The sequence below is a fragment of the Osmerus mordax genome, chromosome 9 (genome assembly GCF_038355195.1).
Source record: "Osmerus mordax isolate fOsmMor3 chromosome 9, fOsmMor3.pri, whole genome shotgun sequence".
Lineage (NCBI taxonomy): Eukaryota > Metazoa > Chordata > Actinopteri > Osmeriformes > Osmeridae > Osmerus > Osmerus mordax.
The window spans coordinates 7,100,845-7,121,363 of NC_090058.1; the positions used below are offsets into that span (position 1 = coordinate 7,100,845).

General features: G+C 47.7%; 1 protein-coding gene across 4 annotated transcripts in view; it reads right to left on the reverse strand.

The window, feature by feature from the left end:
* Nucleotides 1-20,519, reverse strand: part of kidins220a (kinase D-interacting substrate 220a) — a 39,643-nt gene that overhangs the window by 18,829 nt on the left and 295 nt on the right. For all 4 annotated transcript variants that reach the window (XM_067242792.1, XM_067242791.1, XM_067242794.1 and 1 more), the window contains exons 2-23: nucleotides 17,477-17,627; nucleotides 17,108-17,206; nucleotides 16,139-16,237; nucleotides 14,676-14,774; nucleotides 14,485-14,583; nucleotides 13,771-13,869; nucleotides 12,899-13,096; nucleotides 12,537-12,635; nucleotides 12,053-12,151; nucleotides 11,799-11,897; nucleotides 11,445-11,622; nucleotides 11,051-11,215; nucleotides 10,640-10,819; nucleotides 10,236-10,401; nucleotides 9,918-10,069; nucleotides 9,356-9,456; nucleotides 9,043-9,228; nucleotides 8,690-8,830; nucleotides 7,528-7,765; nucleotides 7,233-7,321; nucleotides 4,919-5,063; nucleotides 4,363-4,525 (exon numbers count right to left, since the gene is read on the reverse strand). In XM_067242792.1, coding sequence (XP_067098893.1) covers nucleotides 4,363-4,525; nucleotides 4,919-5,063; nucleotides 7,233-7,321; nucleotides 7,528-7,765; nucleotides 8,690-8,830; nucleotides 9,043-9,228; nucleotides 9,356-9,456; nucleotides 9,918-10,069; nucleotides 10,236-10,401; nucleotides 10,640-10,819; nucleotides 11,051-11,215; nucleotides 11,445-11,622; nucleotides 11,799-11,897; nucleotides 12,053-12,151; nucleotides 12,537-12,635; nucleotides 12,899-13,096; nucleotides 13,771-13,869; nucleotides 14,485-14,583; nucleotides 14,676-14,774; nucleotides 16,139-16,237; nucleotides 17,108-17,206; nucleotides 17,477-17,608 — 3,026 coding nt within the window. In that variant the 5' untranslated portion in view covers nucleotides 17,609-17,627. The remainder of the gene's footprint in view (nucleotides 1-4,362; nucleotides 4,526-4,918; nucleotides 5,064-7,232; nucleotides 7,322-7,527; nucleotides 7,766-8,689; nucleotides 8,831-9,042; nucleotides 9,229-9,355; nucleotides 9,457-9,917; nucleotides 10,070-10,235; nucleotides 10,402-10,639; nucleotides 10,820-11,050; nucleotides 11,216-11,444; nucleotides 11,623-11,798; nucleotides 11,898-12,052; nucleotides 12,152-12,536; nucleotides 12,636-12,898; nucleotides 13,097-13,770; nucleotides 13,870-14,484; nucleotides 14,584-14,675; nucleotides 14,775-16,138; nucleotides 16,238-17,107; nucleotides 17,207-17,476; nucleotides 17,628-20,519) is intronic.

Sequence of the window (20,519 nt, forward strand, 5' to 3'; positions counted from 1 at the left end):
TTGTAAAGCTGAAGAGAGAGCGAGACAGAGAGAGAGAGACGAACATAGAAAGAAAAGAGAAAAGCTGATTGTTCTCTGGATGAATGCAGGAGGGACAGAGAGAGAAATCAAGGGCCCGACTAGACAAGTTATTTCATCCCTCACTAGACACTTCAATGACAGCACACTGATGAACAAACATGGTTCCATTTCTGAAGCCATAGTTAGTACAGCGAAATGAGTACAGTACTCATTTCGCTGTTACAATGCAAAATATGACTTCAGTCAAATCAAACTGAGAATTACAGTAATATTAATGTCAATGTTTTGTGAATATCTGGACATTAACACTAGCCAATTGGGAAAGGCATGACTGTGCTGTCAAGCCAAAGGGCCAAACATTTTGCAGACCCATTTGGATGGAATGAGACAGTCGTGACTGGTGATCTACAGCCAGCCCACAACAACCATATGGTTAGAGCTTAAAAGAAGTAGCTAGAGAGGAAAATCATTTCTCAGGCTCTACCAAGCCTTCTGCTTCCTCAGAGGAGTGTGTGTGTGTGTGTGTATATATATGTGTGTCTCACATCTCAGGGTCTGATAAATTACACTGATACCTAGAGGAGCAGGGGGTGACATATGCTCCTGCGCCGGTGTGAGAGCTGGAGGTGTGTGTCAGGTGTGCGTGTGTGAGAGAGAGAGGTGTTTGTAAGTGTGTTCGGTATGTTTGTTTGAGCAGTGTGTGTGTGTGTGTGTGCGTGCGCAAGGAGCGAGGTTCAGGTACGGCGCCAGGCACACACGCGTACCACAGAGGGGCATCTTGGCACAGACAGGGCACCAGATGTCAGAACCAGACCAGAACCTGCTCTGCGAACCAACAACACTTTTCATGCTGAAAATCTCGGATCTAAGCTCCAGAAATAGACTCCCCCGAGGCCATGACAGGACTCATCCTGCCCCGAACATCCTGACCAGCACCTGACCGCCAGCCAGCCTGAGATCTCTGCTCCTCTGTTCTCTGTCATCTCCAAACCAGGCTGTGTTAGCGCCCCTGGTAGCAGGGACAAGGTGGAGGGTGCAAAGACGCTGAGCGCTGACGACGTGAAGTGAATCCTGAAGTCAAATCTAGTTTATAACTGCATCCATACAAAAGTACAGTGTCTACACTTCTAAAATGTCATATTTAGAGAAGCATGAATGTACTTGTATACAAACCACTGAAGTAGGGAGGCTTTGACCTTTTTACACTGCGTCACACAACTCAGGACTCTTAAATTCAATTTATCCAAGATAGAAACGACAATTCCCGCCACCGTGTTGAGCGGGGCTCGAAACCTGACAGCTAGAAATGCAGAGCTCTCCGTAACACCCGTCATCTGTTTGGGTTTCAATTTGTCTAAGTGTGTTAGGCAGCCCGCTTGTCTGGCTCCATGCTCGAGGTGTCATTTGTTAGTTTTCCCTGCGGTGCAAGTGAGACAAACAAGTTAGCCGTGCTGTGTGTGTGTGTGTGTGTGTGTGTGAGAGAGTATACAGTATACAATGAACATGTGTGTGATTTGGACCAAAATCCCCCACAGGACGTAGTCATCTTTGTTTGACAAAAAAAAAACCTCACCCATTAGCCCATCTTGGCAACACCGTCGGACTGTTAATGGCAAAATGGCTGATATTATTAGCAGATTATACACATTCTGTATCAGATTAGATGGAGGGTCTATTTTGGCAGGGGTATAATCTGTACAATTCTCGCTGTGCTCCGAGAATGACACTTCCAATATTTCACACACGCACGCTGCTGCCACACAAGTTGCTATAAACAGCTTTTGACTGCCTGTCGGTGTGAGATTGAGTTTTTATTTATTTAGTTTTCTGCTTGGTACTTGTGCAAAGCGAGGCTACACTCAAGTCTTGTGGTGGGGATGGATGGTCTTTCCTCTCCTGTTGATTCAAATGCAGCGACGTCACTGGCTGGGCCCCGTCCTTGACTGTTGTCTGATGTGGTGAGAGTGAAAGAACGAGAGAGCGAGAGAGCAAGAGAGAAAGAGCGAGAGAGATTCGTCCCTGTGACTGAGATGTGGGTCGACAGTTGACCTATATGGGGTTGACTCACCCATACACACACTTCATCAGTAATATATTCACTTATTAGTGCTCGTGGCGGTGGGAGGAGAGAGGCAGGACACTGGTGTACACATAAATGAACATCACACCCCCAGCCCGTTTCTCGTGTGTCGCACTGGCAACAACACATCCTACTATGTGGATCTAGTAGAGCACAGAACAAGCTACGGGGAGCTGGCCTCGCACGCAAGGGCAAACTTAGAAGTCAAGATGGGGTTATTCGATTAGGCCTTTCACAACTACCTAAATGACCATGGTCTGACAGGCATTAGAACAAGAAGCCTGATGCACAACTGGATAAATGGGAAGGAGGGGTGGGGGTGCAAAGGGGAATTGGAGGTCAGGTGGAGTTGCATGCTGACCGCAAGAAGACCGTTCGGAGGGGAGAAGCCCCGACGTCCTGCAGCAGGCATGCACCATCGGGGCCTGGGGCCTGGGGCCTGGGGCCTGGGGCCTGAGGTCCAGGGAGGCGGGAGGAGGTGTCTGTCCGTCGCAAAGAGACACATGCGGTGTGAGTCACACAGCCAGCTATAAAAAGAGGCTGGAGGGACCACGTGACACAGCCCCAGCTAGGGGAGAAGAGAACAGCAATAAGAAAGAGAGGGGGTGGGGGGGGGAGAGAACAGCAACAAGAAAGAGAGGGGGTGGGGGGGGGGAGAGAGAACAGCAACAAGAAAGAATGGGGGTTGAGGGGGGGTGGGAGCAGTGTGGGCAGAGATAGTCGAGGGGACGGATACAAAGAGATAGACAGAGAAAAGACGGAGACCTGCAGCAAGATGCAGACCCAGAAACAGAAGAGACGCCTCAGTGTTATCAGGGAGATGAGTCCTCCAGATAAACACCTCTCAGCACTGCGTCTACATTCATCTGCAGCTTCCTGTCTTCGCCTAACTATAGATACACCATAACACACACACACACACTAACACTAGTGTGTGGTGGATACGTCGGCAAGGACAATGCCACTGTGCCTACATTTGACCAGAGACTAAGCCAAACAGGATCCACTGTTTATCTACGGCTACTGAGCCGATGAGTTCCATGTTTCTGACTATATCAAGTCTCTAGTATCTACCATCATTTGTTACAACATTTGTAAAAGGCTAAATGCTTAAAGAATACAAAACAACAAACAAATATCTGCATCCAGCCATCAGCAGCCCTGCAGCAGGCTAGGATCTGCTAAGTGTCTTAGCCAGGCCAAGTACTGCTGTGTGGTAGGGCTAGGCTAGGCTGGGTTAGGCACTTCTGTGTGGTAGGGCTAGGCTAGGCTGGGTTAGGCACTGCTGTGTGGTAGGGCTAGGCTAGGCACTTCTGTGTGGTAGGGCTAGGCTAGGCTGGGTTAGGCACTTCTGTGTGGTAGGGCTAGGCTAGGCTGGGTTAGGCACTGCTGTGTGGTAGGGCTAGGCTGGGTTAGGCACTTCTGTGTGGTAGGGCTAGGCTAGGCTGGGTTAGGCACTTCTGTGTGGTAGGGCTAGGCTAGGCTGGGCTAGGCACTGCTGCGTGGTAGGGCTAGGCTAGGCTGGGCTAGGCACTGCTGTGTGGTAGGGCTGGGTGACACTGAGTCCTACTGACACATCCATGCCCCAGGAGGGCCAGGCTCTCGTGGACTGTGGCAGGGGCCAACCTTTAAAGGCCAGCTTTAGATGAACAGCAGCTTCAATCCTAATGACTCCGATTTAGGCTCCCCTCCTCCACCCTTCTCCCCTCTTCCTCATCTCATCTTCCTTTCCCTCTCTCCTCCTCCTCCTTCTTCACTTCCTCTCCTCTTGCTTTAGGCCTGAACCTGGTCGGAAGAATCTAAGCACCACTCATTGTTATTTCCTCCCATCGTTTAAATTTTAAAACGGTCTATGACCCATTTATCATGGATAACACTAAATAATTGAATGCACGAGAATAACTAAAGATACACTACTTTTCATTTATATTCCCTAGACAACATGATCAAGTACAGAAGTCTGCCGGTATTGTTGATGGGTGGTTTAGAGAGATGCTTCAGTATTCCTTGTAGCAAGAACGTGGAAATGCAGATTGCCTACTGCCATCTAGTGGTCAGAATCATATGTATAGAATATGCTGTAGTGTTCTCTTATCGACTTTTTTGTTTCATGCCCTCTAGAGCAACTCCCCTTAATAGCTTTGGCTGCCCATATATTCGCCATCTTGATCTACACCAGTCAATTCATGAAGTGAGAGTGTGTGTTTTGTACACATCGTTTGCTGACGAGACGTGAGAGTCTTTGGCCTGAGTGTGCTGACCTCTCGTAGATGGTCTTGAGGGTGACTTGGTCAGAGATGCCTTCTGTTTCCTCCAGGAACAGGATGAGCCAGGATGTCCTGTACGGCCACTCCTCTGTCAAGTTGATCCACGACGCCAGGCGGTCCCAGTTAAAGATGATCTGATTGGCTCTCAGCAGGCGACCTGGAATCACAGCCAGCAGCAAACACACTGTTGATCTAGTAATAGAAATTCAGCACTTTGGAACTTAAGCTTTCCTTGTTCACATTGTACTTTACCTTTAAGTCTATTGCTAAGGGCTTGAGAGGAGATCTGTATATCATGTAGCTCCAAAGAAATAAGGTTTGTAGCAACAATCATGGCCTTTGAAAAATACAAAGTATTTTTCTTTTGAAGAAAACATTTGCTGTTGTATTTAGTTATTTGGAGGAGTATTTGGTGTATTTGGATGAGTATTTGGAACAATGCTGGAAGCAATGTTTCGAGGAGTCTCTGAAGGAGTACTTGAAGGTGTATCGGAGGAGTAATTGACAGTAAAAAGATCCTAGTCTGTACGTGTATGTTGCGGCGGTGTACCTGTGACAGACACTATGTTGAGAAGCCTCCTCATGGTCTGGGGGCTGATGTCACTGAACCAGTCCTCCGTCACCAGCAGCTTGGTCAGGTCAAACGACATCTGTCTGGTCACCGTCCTCTGCATCTGACGACGACGGTACGTGTCCTGCATGTGGGCACACGCACACACGTGTCCATGTCACATGGATACCGACGCTATCTCGCTATCAACAAACAGTAACTAGGAAGGAAACCGGAACACTCTGAAGACCTAGACGCTCTTCTCAGTTTGAATGTTCTGAGATCGGCAACCATAACTACACCAGTATCTGTGTATAGAAGCTTTGGCCTCCAACCTCCCCCCCCCCACCCCCCCCCCCTTGATCTGAATTCCGGTTGACCCTGACAGAGATAGTGACCATGACATCATCGCTGCATGCTGGAGGCTCCAGCATGTGACAAGTCTTCTGAAACGGAAATGTTGTCTCACATTAGAACAAACTCATCCCCCTCCTCCTCCGCTCATCCCGTCTGCCACCCTTCCTCCTCCCCTTCCTTCACCCATCTCATCCCTCACTCCCTCCCTCCCTCCCTCCCTCCCTAGCACGCCGGCAGGGGGTTACCACAGCCAATTACCACGTGGAAGCACAGGCTAATGTGCAGGAAATGACCATATTTGGACATAAGGACACTTTTATACATTGTGGATGACAATGAACACCCTGTCTGCAAGGCCAGGCCCCACAGCCATCAGCGCACTATAGGTTGTGGACAATATAAATGATTCTACAAAATAAAAGGCCCAGTTGTGTACCAGTGGACACGCTGACAGTTTATTTATCCTTGGTTAGTACTCATCATTCGAAGACAACAGCTGTGATTGCAAAAGGGTATTCCCATAGGAATTATCAATAGCAAGATGTTGCTGATAAATTGTATATATTTCTTTCATTGCTCATTTATTCATGTGACATAAAAGGTTTATTATAACTGTAAACTTCCAAAAGCCTGGAATTTTGCTACGCTGGTAACAGCTATAATTGACACAGTTTAGTTTTCACATTCTACAGGCTACAGTAGACTAATCTCCAGTCAGGTTACCCAGGCTCCAGTGTGTGTAGACTGTGAGCTGTCTGGAATCCAGGGCCAGCAGGTACATGGTACAATGGGAGAGCGCTCCCTGAGTCACGGGAGCCTTTAAAGCCTGCCTTGTGACCTACCTCTCCGCCCAGCCAGGATGGCCCTCGGAGCCCCCACCACGCTGGACTGGCCCTCAGTAAACTCTACTCTGCTCTGGGGATGTTGTCCATATTGTGCCGTTTGAAGTCAACATGCACAGCATCGGAAGTGCTGACGCAGTTCAAGCGCTAACGCAATTAGACTTCTCACGAGTTCACATCAGGCTAGAGAGGAGCGGCCCATGCTGTTTACAGCTTCCCTCCTCCACCCTCCTCTCTCCTCCATCCATCCCATAGCACTGAGTAAAGATAGACTCTGGTGCGGCAATCAACGACTCTACAATTAAAGGATGCCTTCCTCCTCCGCTGTTAAGCAGTGCTCATAAAGAGGCTCCGCTGAGCCGTCCTGCGAACGGCGGGCAAACAAAGCCCCTGCTCCAGAACCACGGAGCCACGCAGGCCACGACAACAGAGAAGAAACGAGGGATCTGAAAAGAAGGCAGATAAATCAGGAGCTCCCAATAAACAAACACGGCAACAAACAGGCTAGCTGGGCGTCGCGGGGGGAAGATAGCGAGCCACTTAGCCTCCTGCCAGCAGACCTGGTGCCAGTGTTTTGTCACAGGGACCACCGCTGCTCCGCCCTGTCATTAGGCAGTGGCATCGCAGCAGGAAGGATAAACACATATTACATCAATTACCCATGCTCCTCTGGGATATTGTGTGGTTCTTTCTTTTCCTCTCTCTCTCTCTCTCTCTCTCTCCCTCTCTCTCTCTCCCTCTCTCTCTCTCTGTCTCTCCCCCTCCTCCGGCTCTCTAAACCCTACCACACTTACCACCGCAGTGCTGGGGGGGAACTAGGGCTGGTGCTCATAGTACATTGTGTCATCCATTATGTGTCGAACTTATTACATGAGGCCTGTTCTGTGTCACCGTGGGAAAATCGAATCTGTGTTTCGCTGAAACTAGATTGGGAACTTCTGAATTATAGAGCCGGGCATTTATTTTAATCATCCGTCCCTGTTGGGTGAGCTGGGTGTAACATGTAGGGAGAATCAAAGAGTAATAGGGGTAGAATGGGGGAAAGCCAGGGAGGGGTAAGATGGAGACAAGGGATAAGAAGGAGAGGATGAAAGCCTAGTTAGAAGGGATCTTACCCTACGGTTGAGGGCATTCTTGCTGCCAAACTTGGCCTGATCTCCCAGGCTGTTCTGGGACAGCTTCCTGTCAAAGTCCTCGTTCCAGCCTGGAAAGAGAGCAAAAAGGAGATTACACACAAATTATGTTATTTTATTTTTTTTACACATTCTCTAGTTTGCTTTCTTTAATGAATCACTGCAACTACTATAGGCTGTACCTATCCCAATATGTCTATTTGTGAATATGTGTGTGTGTGAATATGTGTGTGCGCGTGTGTGTGTACGTGTATATGTGTGTGTGTTCCTGCCGTACCCTCCGCTCCAGCCAGGTCTCCGTTGGTGGAGACAGCCAGACACAGCTTCTTGGCAGTGCTGAGGCCCCTGCTGTTCAGGAACACGGGCAGGTGGACGATGTTCCTCATGTAGTCGTGGCCGTTGATGTTGGAGTCTCGCAGCACGCTGTTCAGGTTCTGGTTGATGGCCTTGATGATGATGTGGGGGTCGCTGGCAAAGATGGAGATGAAGGGCCCCTTGGAGAACAGCACCCTCACCTGGTGGCGGAGGGGAACAGCAGGTTGGTTTGGTACAGGGGTGAATGAGGACAAAATGCCTCCAAGTTAAGAAACCTGAGTAAACATGTTGTATGATTGGGCTGCCTGTATTCATTGGCTGGTCAAGGGACCAAAGGCTGAACTGAGTTCATGAATCATTTCATTAATTGACTATTATTTGTTAATGTCAAACAATTGTATAATAAATGAAGAAAAATGTGCATTGACGAAAAGTGTGCCAAGAGTCCCAAATAACTTGACAGCCGCTTTAACAGACCCGGTGTTTCCAAACTGCATGACTACACTAGTGCACACACTGGGGGCTTTCCACATCTGGGAATCCAAATCTAGAGGGAGACATGAGGAAGACTGCAGAGGGCTGAAGGGCAGTGTCTGCGTTATCCAACAGGGGACTCTTTCTTAGGTTCTGGGAGGGAGGGAGGGAGGTAGGGAGGGAGGGAGAAGACTCATCTTGTGGAGAAAGAAGATTGCATTAACACACACATCAGGCAGCCAAACACAGGGGGGATTACCCCCTTAAAATGACATTTGGACGAAAGGAAATTCTATTTCCCCAAACTGGGGTAAAAGAATCAGAGTGAGGAGTAGTAAGAGGCAGGAGGCAGGGACAGGAAGGCTACTGTGTGGACTGTCTTGGAGAAAAGTCCCTTTGAGAAGTGAGTCCTACTCCCCCCCTCAGCCACTGTAAAATCACCAGATGGGCACTTGACCATCTCAGTTTGAATATTGAGTCAATGAAAGATGCCTTGTGTGTTTTGATAAGTGATAACGGCTAAATTGTCCGTTTCCCCAGTACCCATGGAAGCCTGCATGTGTTGTGTTCTGTTGTGGCATCTCATGCGCCATCTTTAAAAAACACTAGCTCATTCACATACACAGAGGTGCAGACACACACACACACACCGTGTCAAGCATCTGCAGAACTTTGTCCTGTTCGCAGGCATCCAGTCCATCAATGATGACGGCCATGCGTGTTTGGTTCTGGGTGAAGCCGTCGATGGTCTTGGCCATCTTGGACATCAGCTCCACCTCATGCTTCAGCACCTGTAACAGGAAAACCCCATTTCAGTCCATCAAAACATATCAATACAGATTGATTTTCGTATCGATCACGTGAAAAGCGCTGCAGAGGGTGAGGTGACAACGGTGACATCAGTTCATACTATTTCAGATAAATGCCTGTGCGAACCACAGTAGGATTCCTTGTCCTTGTCATGTGGTGTGAGCATAGACTTGAGATGGCGGGGCGTCTCTACCTTCATGAAGCCCTCGCTCTTCAGCTTGTGCATGTTGTTGGCGGCGCTGTGCAGCCTCTTCCTCTGGGAGTTGAGCACCGAGTCAGCAACCTGCCACCAGGTACGGAGGTTAAGCACCAGCGCCAGCCCCACCACGCTCGCCATGGCGATGAGCACGGCATTCACCGTCAGGTTGGCGCCGTCCACCTTTGAATTTATATTACAAAATTGAATTATGATATATATACATATACACATGAATTATTGTATTCTAAAAATACATGGGGATGATGTATTGAGATGCTGTATATGGCAGTGTATCAAATGGTCGTACTTTGAAGATGGCGAGGAGGGCCATGCCTGTGATGAGACAGCCCAGGGTGACCACGAAGAGCACGAAGGACGGAACGCAGCAGGTCTTCTTCCACTTCTTACCTGAAGAGAGAGAGAGAGAGAGAGAGAGAGAGAGAGAGAGAGAGAGAGAGAGAGAGAGAGAGAGAGAGAGAGAGAGAGAGAGAGAGAGAGAGAGAGAGAGAGAGAGAGAGAGAGAGAGAGAGAGAGAGAGAGAGAGAGAGAGAGAGAGAGAGAGAGAGGGAGGGAGGGAGGGAGGGAGGGAGGGAGGGAGGGAGGGAGGGAGGGAGGGAGGGAGGGAGGGAGGGAGGGAGGGAGGGAGGGAGGGAGGGAGGGAGGGAGGGAGGGAGGGAGAAAGGGAGGGAGAAAGGGAGGGAGAAAGGGAGGGAGAAAGGGAGGGAGAAAGATGAATACATTAAAACGAGGCTGGGAGGGGGGGGTATAAGTTAAGTGGGGTGGGGGGGGGAAGGTAAAATGGGCTTTGGGTGAACACTGTGTGAGGAACACTGTGTGAGGAACACTGTGTGAGGAAAGGATAACAGTACCTTGGTTCTCATCGTTCTTGAAGACTCTGAAGAGCCTGGTGGCCATGAAGCCAAACTCCCTCTCACAGGCGTCTGAGAGGGTGGCCACCATCTCTGCCATGGACGTCTCCCCTCCCACACTGGAGAGACGGTTGTAGTCTGTGAACAGGAATCTGACACACACACACACACACACACACACACACACACACACACACACACACACACCATTAGAGACAAACAGAGAAATAACAATTGTGTAAGGCTGCGGTGTGTGTTTCTCAGGCCGTTCGTATTCTTTTCTGTTTCTAGGGTGTGAGTGTGAGTCCTGTATCCTACCTGACGGGCAGGGCACGGGTGGTCTGCTCCGGCAGCTCGGGGGCGTTGACAAACATGAGCTTGAGCAGCAGCTCCAGGTATCCCACCTGGCGAGCCAGCCGGGTGCTCAGCACCCAGGCCCAGTTCCAGCTCTCGCCCTCCCGGCGGCCCCCGAAGTACACCAGCACTGGAGACACACACACAGGCGGGAAGGCTTCCAATAACCGCTAAAAACAACCGTCGATGACACACGTGACAGAAAGGAAGGGAGGTACCGCACCCTGTGGTGTCACCTTGAATGTAAACACACCATGTTTGAGGTCCGAGGGGCTATTTTACTCTCAGGAACCAAGATGTTGTTGCAAACAGTAACTCTAGCTGTGTTGAGTGGACAGGTGTCTGAGTGAAGGAGCGACCGGTCTCACCAAAGAAGATGTAGATCAGGGCCAGGAGGCTGAGGGAGACGGCGATGGTCAGCTTGGGGTCGACGGTGAAGCCCAGGACCAGGGCCACACTCCCGCACAGGAGCATGGTGAGGAACACCACCAGCCAGGAGAACTGGAACAGTGGCTCCACCTGCTGGCCTGCAAACGTCTTCATCTCATCTGGAGGAGGAGGGAGAGGGTAAGGGTGGGAGAGGAAGAGGAGGGAAAAAAGAGGAATATGAAGGATGGGAAGAAGGAGGGAACAAAGAGACAATAAAAAAAAAGAACAGACCTTTCAAAATGTACGTTTTTCTCCATTTCTTACGAAACAGAGGAAAGACTGTGTACACTGTTTCAGCAGTCAGCAGTGACGCCACAGGTGGATCTGTACACAAAGCACGACTCTCTCACCCTCCAGTTTCTTGAGCAGGAAGGACTTGCCACTGCCCCACTGGGCGTACAGGCCCACGCAGATGGGAGGCTGCATGGTGGGCTCACTCAAGATGTCTGCCAGGGCGCTGCTGTACAGGTCGTACCCCAGCATGTCCCCATCAGACTCAGAAGGAGACAGGTGCTCTGGGAGAAGGGAGGGATGCAGAGAGAAGGGGAGGGGGTGGACAGAAAAAAAGAAAGAAAAAGAGAAAAAGATAGAGTGGTGGCGGATGGATATGGAAAGACAGAAGACAGGGAGAAAGAGAGAGATTTCATAGATCAGTTGTGAGGCCAACCACAGACTCGCAGGCTAAAGTGGATAGTTGAGGTGGCAACACTTGGTGGTCTGATGCAGTAAAGAGTCATGTCTCACTGGCTCCAAAGATCTGGGTGAGGATGCTCTTCTGGTGGGTGCAGTCGATGTTGTAGGGCGTCTCCCCGGCCTTGTTGGGCCGGTACAGCAGACGGCCATCTTTAGGGTTACGCAGGAGGAGCTCAGCTAGCTTGCGGCTCCGCCCCCGGATGGCGATGTGGAGGGCCGTATCTCCTTTCTGAAGGTTGGAAGAGGATTGGAGGGGGGAAATTCATTCATTTTTATTAGAAACGCGACCATTACATGGTAGTTCATGTGACCTTACTGTGAAACGTTGCCATCACCGTTCCTAATGTTATTCATTTATACTAATGTTATACATTTTCAGATGAAGGTGATGGTTCTCCACAATACCTTGTCCACAGCGGACACCTTGGCCCCTTTGTCCAGGAGCAGCTCCACAATCTCAATGTTCCTCATCTTGGTGGCTTTGATCAGAGGGGTCTCTGCATCCTGAAAACAGAACCAGCATTCGTCATCAGACTTCAAAGTACTGAAGCAGGTAAAGCAGAGATTCTTTATTTTATTTTTTACAATTAAAACATTCCACATTGGAGATTGATGGAAGGTGTTTTGAGTGGACAGCTACAAGCTCCTGGGTTCCTCACCTTGGTGCAGCTCTCAGTATCGGGGTTACACAGCAGGATGTCTCTCACCATGGTGGCGTTGCCCTTCTCCACCGCCCAGTAGAGGGCAGTCTTACCATCCTACAAGACAGACAGTTATGTCATGTATTTGTTTAGGAGACGCTTTTATCTAAAGCAACGTACAGGGGGAAATTTGAACCAGCATCCTCTTGATCGGCATTAAAATGCTCTACCCCTACCCATCCCCAGCCAAAACATTCATAGCAATCACTGGCAATAGATAACAATTATAAACTATATATGATTGGGATTTCATATTTACTTCCATTTAATTATTAATATTATCCAACAAAAGAGCCAGTGTTTGGCCAGCATGCAGTGTTTGTTCTCAATACTGGTACGGCCCAAGACTGGTTTCATGTTTGGAGGATATTTGTGCACCATCTGATGTGCAGCTATCCGATGTGGAGAAACAGACACAGGGTAAGCTGAGCTGGACCACTACCTGTCCTCTGACGTCAATATCGGCGTATTTGTTGAGCAGGGCTCTGACGATCTCCACATGGCCTCCTCTCACGGCTCCGATCAGCACGGTCTCTCCACTCTGGGAAAACAACACACACCGTTAGCACACACAACACACAACACAGGGGAGAATACTGTGTCTACCCAAAATCTTCTTCTAATATATTTTCTTTATCTAACACTAACAAACCCTTGACCCTGCTGAGAACTCCTTTAAGTTGGGAGTTTTCCCCCCACAGACCCAGTCACATGTTTGGGACCAATTCAAAGGCCAAGGCTACCCCAATGAGAGCCACTGTTTAGATCAAAAACAGTCTTGACTGCCTGGGTAGCAGTGCTTACCCTGTCTGGGATGTTGACGTAGGTGCCTGCGTCCAGCAGGTCCTGCACGATCTCCGTGTAGCCCTCTTTAGCAGCGATCATCAGGGCCGTGTTGCCGTCCTTGTCGGTCATGTTGACGTTGGGGTTCCTCTTCAGAAGCTCCTTCACCACCTCGGTAAAGCCCCCCTTCACCGCCACGATCAGAGCCGTCATCGAGTTCTGAAAGGATTACCAGACTTGCTGACTTGGGGAGAAAGGATGTTCACCCAGTGCTATTGACTAAAATATGTGGTATTTTTGTTTTATATGACAGTGTAGGTCAACAATGAAGGCTGGAAAACAACTCCTGCATTCATTATAGTGTAGATAGTGGTGTTTGTGAAGTCACTAAGGATGACAGGATGACTGTCCCAGGTCATGTATGAGAGGATGAATGTCCCAGGTCATGTATGAGAGGATGAATGACCCAGGTCATGTATGAGGGGATGAATGACTCAGGTCATGTATGAGAGGATGAAAGTCCCAGGTATGTATGAGAGGATGAATGTCCCAGGTCATGTATGAGAGGATGAATGTCCCAGGTCATGTATGACAGGATGAATGTCCCAGGTCATGTATGAGAGGATGAATGTCCCAGGTCATGTAGGAGAGGATGAATGTCCCAGGTCATGTATGAGAGGATGAATGTCCCAGGTCATGTATGAGAGGATGCTGTCCCAGGTCATGTATTTGAGGATGAATGTCCCAGGTCATGTATGAGAGGATGATGTCCCAGGTCATGTATTTGAGGATGAATGTCCCAGGTCATGTATGAGAGGATGATGTCCCAGGTCATGTATGAGAGGATGATGTCCCAGGTCATGTATGAGAGGATGATGTCGCAGGTCACTGACCGCTCCCTCTTGGTCCACGTCTGCGCCGTTCATCAGCAGGTGCATCACACTGTCATAGTGACCCTTCCTAGCGGCCCAGATCAGAGGAGTGGTGCCATACTGAGGGGGGAGAAAGAAGAATGGACGAGATGGAGGGAGAAAGGAAAGGAAGGGAGGGAATAAAGGGAGAGAGAGAAGGAGGGAATTAGTGAATAAACACTAGTCAGGTGCTATGGTATCGTATTTTTGTCTTTAGATTTAAGAAACACCTACTATAAATTTAGGAAACACGTATTAATCCTTACATTTAAGGAAACACCTACTAATCCTTACATTTTGGAAAAACCTGCTAATCCTTACATTTAGGAAACACCTACTAATCCTTACATTTAGGAAACACCTACTAATCCTTTCATTTAGGAAACACCTACTAATCCTTACATTTAGGAAACACCTACTAATCCTTACATTTAGGAAACACCTACTAATCCTTACATTTAGGAAACACCTACTAATCCTTACATTTAGGAAACACCTACTAATCCTTACATTCAGGAAACACATACTAATCCTTACATTTAGGAAACACCTACTAATCCTTACATTTAGGAAACACCTACTAATCCTTACATTTAGGAAACACCTACTAATCCTTACATTCAGGAAACACATACTAATCCTTACATTCAGGAAACACATACTAATCCTTACATTCAGGAAACACCTACTACCTACTTTGTCGGAGCAGTTGACCTTGGCTCCGTGCCGCAGCAGGAGGTGGACGATGTCCGCGTGGCCTCGCCCTGCTGCCCAGATGATGGGGTAGACGCTGTACTGCTGGGGCACAGGGCACTGGTCAACACACGACCCCAAGGCAAGGTTTACAGCAGGGTTACATAAGAGCAGTGCACTCTACAGTGTGTTACCTGGCCAGTGATGTTGGGGTTGGCTCCCTTCTCCAGGAGCATCTGGGTCACGGTGACCCGGCCCTTGTAGGCCCCCCACATGAGGGCACTCCAGCCCCCCTGGAGAGACACACACAGGGACACATACTTGAAGTATGAATATGCATACTTCCTGTAGGCAGAGACAGGCCACGAGGAATCAAGAAAACAAGGTATCCATACAGACAGGAGAAGGAACAGCTGCCCGCACACACAAACACTCATGGAAAAACACAATCCCCACTCACATTCACACAGGGAGGTGGGTGATATTCATAGACTTTCGTATTTATGGCACTACAGATGTGAATTAGTTTAAAACTATAATCTGGTATGGTGCATTAAATGGTTACATTTATGTTTTAAACAACATGGTGCCTTTTAAATTTAAAATCTATATTTTTTAAATGTGTATATATCTATAGCTTTCCCCAAACACCATCGAGTAATATATACTGCATGTCACACTCCCCAGTGTAATCTAATCTAACAGCACAGTAGCCAACCTGTGGCTCTAATCTCATCTGTCATTATAGATAGTACAGACAGACAGGCAGGCACCAGGACAGCTTAGACACACAGTTCTGTCCTTACTGTCTGCCTGCCAGTCCGATTAACTGACCGACTGACTGGCTGGCTGGCTGGCTGTCTTTCCTGCCTTGACTCCTGCCTGAGTCACAGTTTAGGAGTATGAGGTCCTAAATAAGAACATAAGCTAGTATATTAGTCATTTTCAGACTGTTGGCCTTCATAAAGACTGCTTGTTCCACCGGGAAGAAATGCTGTACTGAGAGTGATTTTAGTCACCGAGAGGACTCATTCACAGTCTGCATACAGAAGTCAATAATAGGTTTGAATTCCCCTCCTGTACAATTCACATAAAATTCCAACGTTCAACAATTTGAGAGAGGGATATAGTGATGTTTTCCTTTCCAGAGATGTAGAATTAGCCTCACTCTCTCATTAGCATTTACTGAAAACAAAGCTCTTCATGTTCCTGAGTGGGCTAGCATGGAGATTCAAGTTAGAACGAACTAATGGATTCATGCAGTCAGCCATCCAGAGCATGGAAAATGCAATTTGCCAAGTAGAGGAGACATCATATTGAAAGTAATGTGATTTGTGTCTCTTGTGTCTCTCACTGGCTAATGCTTGATTCACTACAATCCAGCCTAGACTGAACATGTGCATTATTCCAAACAGAGGGAACACAAATCGCATCCTGTGGAGACCATCTATGTCCCTCACTCCTCACCCTCTCTTGACCCTATCCTCTCTCCTTCACTCCCTCCATCGCCATCCTTCTATTTCTCCCTCCTTCCTTCCCTCCCTCAATCGTCTCAACAGGTACGGTGGCTTCACCACCCTCCCTACCTCCAACCAATTCTTCCATCTCCCCCCTCTTCCACCCTCCTCCTTTTCCCACCGTCCCTCGCCCCTCTCACCATGTCTCTGTGCTCCAGGTTGGCATGGTTCTCCAGCAGCTCCTTCACCACCTCCACGTGTCCCTCCTTGGCAGCAGAGATCAGAGCCGTCCAACAGTCCTGTAGCACACCAAAATAACACCGCCACTTAGTCCATTACCTCGGACACTCCAATCAACGGGAGCGGACGTCGCTATGGACGACCACCAATCACAGCACTGTCCTGGTAGCCGCTGTACCTACCAGCTGGTCGTACCAGGTGCTCATGGATGCGGGGTGCCGGAGGCAGAGGGACGTGTGAGACAGAGAGACTGGATGCTGGTCTGACTCTCTTCTCTCACTACAGGCTAGTGAGAGTCAGAGTGGGTGTGTTTGGGAGATGTAATAACAGGTTGACAGTGTGCATGAGGTGAACAGATAGTTTCTTTGTGTATGTGTGTGTGTTTTGATGGCTAAAGGTGTGTGTGGGGTGGGGACAGATTGAATACCCTGTATTTACACCAAACTAGTGGCATATGGCCCTCAGAAGGTGATCATTATAGAGATAAGTATCAACCCACAGTGGTGAGTTCAGCAAGCTAGGAGTTGTAAAGCCTATTGGTCAGCATGCCCCCCTCTATACCATGTGGCTACAATGACCCTGTTCTAACCTGCGGTGTTGTGCTTTGTGCATGAAAAAGAGGAGGGCAGACAAGATTTGAAATGTTTAGCTACCTGACCCGAGTAATCCTGAACCTTGTGGTTGTGATTGGGAAAGTAAGAGGTCTGACTCTCCATAGAAAAACAAAGTCTTAGGTTTGGTTTTATTTTGGGATTGTCTTATGTTTGGTGTGTTGTGGTGTGTGTCTGTGTGTGTGAGCGTGTGTATGCATGTGGGTGTGTGAGCATGCGTGTGTGTCAGTATGAGCATGTGTGTGATAGTGTGTATGTGGGAGAGAGACAGTGTGTCTGTGTTAGCGTGTGTGTGTGCGTGCATGTGTGTATGCTTACCACGTCATCCAGGTTGGCATTAGCTCCTCTCCTGATGAGCTCCTTCACTATCTCTATGTTGCCTTGCTCTGAAGCCACCATCAGAGGAGTCTGGCCGTTCTGACAAGAGAACAGAGACTCCATCACCAATCACAGCTCGGTCATAAAGCACCATATGCAATATAGAAAGCTGCCCCATGCTTACAATGGTTTAACACAGAGAAAAGGTACCATTCAAACTAGAACTAAATGAAATGATTGTGAAGACATATATGAACTAATTGTGTACACAGCCACTGTGTGGTAGTGTAATCTGGATTGGCCTAGTGATTTGGTCTACTTGTAATCCCAGAGAAAGGCACAAGGTGCACCATCTCTGCAGGGCCTCACCTCGCTGCGGCTGTCCACCTCCCGGAACTTGTCCAGGTGGAGCTTGATGGCGGCCAGGTTCTCATCTTCCACGTAGCTGAACAGGCTCTGGATGGCCAGGGTGGTCATCTTCAGAGAGGTCGTGGTGTCCATGACCACGGCAATGGGTCACCTACCCACCATCAGGTACAGAGAGGATACAGGGGGGGGGGGGGGGGGGGGATGAATGAATAAGAAGTCTTAAAAATACATGTTTTCAGTCTTGGTCCATTATGTAGTACAGAGACAACTTTCCGACCAAAGGTCTAATGGTCTTTCACATGCGTTTAGTGTTATTTTCTCTTTGATGAGTTGAGCTTTCAGATAAGAAAAAAGAGAGCTGCAGGAAGACCACTCACTACAGTAGTTTTCCCTATCCGTCAGACCTAAATCAAGTCATGCATATGGCCCTGTGAGCTAATAAAGACTGGGGCTACGTAGTTGCAAGCAGAGCCAAACAGTCACGTAAAGTTGGGCTGGGGGACAAGACACAGAAGCAGACAATAGGCTAGGACAGGAAGGCAAATGACTGTCCTCATTTTGGAGCTCTAGACTATATCTAGTCTAATCTAATCTATGGTAAGAACAAAGATTAGCCTAGCTAGATAATTGGTGTTAAGGCTAGGGCAGTGTATATGCTCCCGTAGTCTCATGACATGGCTGAGCCTAGTTAACTATAAATTGGACTTTTATTGGAAGATGCAAAGATGTAGTCTACTACTGTAAGGCCATCAGACTATGGTTCAGTGCATTGTTCTACAGCAGGGGGCAGTATGCTGTCATTTAGACTAAAAAAACTAGAGGAATAAGAAAATTGAGCAGTCGGGAGATTATGGGATTCTTAGGGTATCGTCAGTGTTGAGTTCAACGGGTCAGTAATCATAAAATGAAGGTTTTGAATCAGCCTAGATATTTTGATTTCCAGAGAGAGATGGATTTGGTTTTACATTTTATCCATATGGCAGATGCTTTTATCCAAATCAAAATACAAAAAGTATCTTGCATATAGAGAGTGCATCAGAAGATCAAGGATGAGTGCAAAGTTTCACAGTGTTTTGGTGGTCTCAAGGACAGGCTTAAGCTTTTAGATCCATCACTTTATCATGCTTCCAAGCTATCATAATAGACAAAGGGCTATCTTGGCTAACTCACGATTATGTCTGGCTAGGCATCCAGACAATGCCTTACTCCTTGCAATACATCATCAAAGATTCATGAATGGTTTGCTCATGTTAGGTCAGTTGCCAGCTACACTGCTCATCATCAATCATCATAATCAGCAAACTCTCCTGGTCCTCAGCCAAATTTGCCATAATTTTATGAACTGTGATGCTTCAATTTATTACAACCCTCTTGCAAGAAAAGTGCATTCCTCTCATGGCAGGAGTGTTACAACTTAATCAAATCACTGTGTCATGTTGAGGCGGGGAATATTTTTTGAAGAACATGACAGCGAGGATGGAAGAGCTATCAGCTATTAGCAGAGATCCAATCAAATCCATCAAAGCCAATCAACACTGACAAAATCAGATGAGGCTAGTTTGCAGAAACATAGGCCAGTAAACCTTGATCTCAACATAGACAACTGATGTTAACTAAAGCTCTCATTATCTCTATGTGACAAAGAGGTTCTTCTGAAAAATCCAAAATCAGACCAATCACAATGGGCACATAACATGAACCCAGTGACACACCCATGTCTGTGTCTTTACCGGTCTCAACACAAATCACTGGACAAAGACCAGTCAGATTACAGTGTCATAAATCAATCAATCGATCAATCAACTAGTCAATAATCCTGTCCCCTCTGCTCAGCATTGACCTGAAGGAGGCCACACTTACACCTCAAACCTTTGATACAAAACACAGTGAGGACGCACACACACCACCAACAAAGAGAACAGCAGAGGTAGAGCCGGTAAAGGAAGCAATAATTCAAGCACAACTAACATAGCAAAACTCTAGCAATCAACATATTCATGTGAAGCTCACCTCTGCAGATGCGATCTCTGAATTGGACTGCACTGAGTGACACTGGCTTGTTTTTCGATTACTGTCGCTCAAATCATCTGTAGTATCAACAAGCGCTCCTGGGCTACACATCCCCCTGCCTATAATGAATAATGGATGAGGAGGAGGCAGAGCAACGCCCCAACCCACTCCCCCAACCCCCCCTCCCTCTATACCCAACACAATAGAGGCACACAACTAGATTACCAGACATAAGCCTTTACAAGTTCAGCTCTTGTTGCTTGACTGTTTTATTATAAGCTCAAGGATGAGGGAGTTGTTGGAATAAGACTGGGCAGTGTAGGGATGGGTGACAGGGACCTTTTGTTGGACTGTATATAGTGCTAAATAATTTGTTGATAGGTATCCCTGCTTTAAAGTGCAGCTTTGAGAGCACTTTGGTGGTATTTATGATACCTTAGTTGTCAAGGGGGGCTCAGATCCAAGACGGGTCTCTCCACACTGTTGACATCAACAACGTGAAATTCAATTCGGACTTTTTATTGGGACTTTGCTGGGGGTACATTGGGTTTAGTACTTATCTCTAAAATTAAACAGTCAGCTCGTAAGTCATGCGGGTGTGAAACTGCTGAGAACACATTTCCATGGAAAGAGTTGGTCACAACAAGGTTGAGTCCTAATTTCAGTAGCTAGCCTACATAAAATAACAGAACAAGCAATGGTGACAGGTCACGTCTGTTTCAATGACACTGACGCAAGCAAACATGCGTGCTCTATACGCAAATCACTAATACTAAGCTCAATACAAGAAACATCAACTTACGTCCTATCCATATTGAATGATTATATCAGAAATATATTGACAGTAAGTATTTAAGTGCAAAGCCTGGCCAATAATCATAAAACACCTGGTTGGTAGTCCAGATAATGGGTAACGCGCGTTAGCTCGAGCGACCACAACTTTGTCTTTTTCAACAAGTAGCACTACTAGTAGCCAACAAGACCCCCAAACTATAGCATTAACAAGCATGTCTAGACAGTTAGGTATAGATTT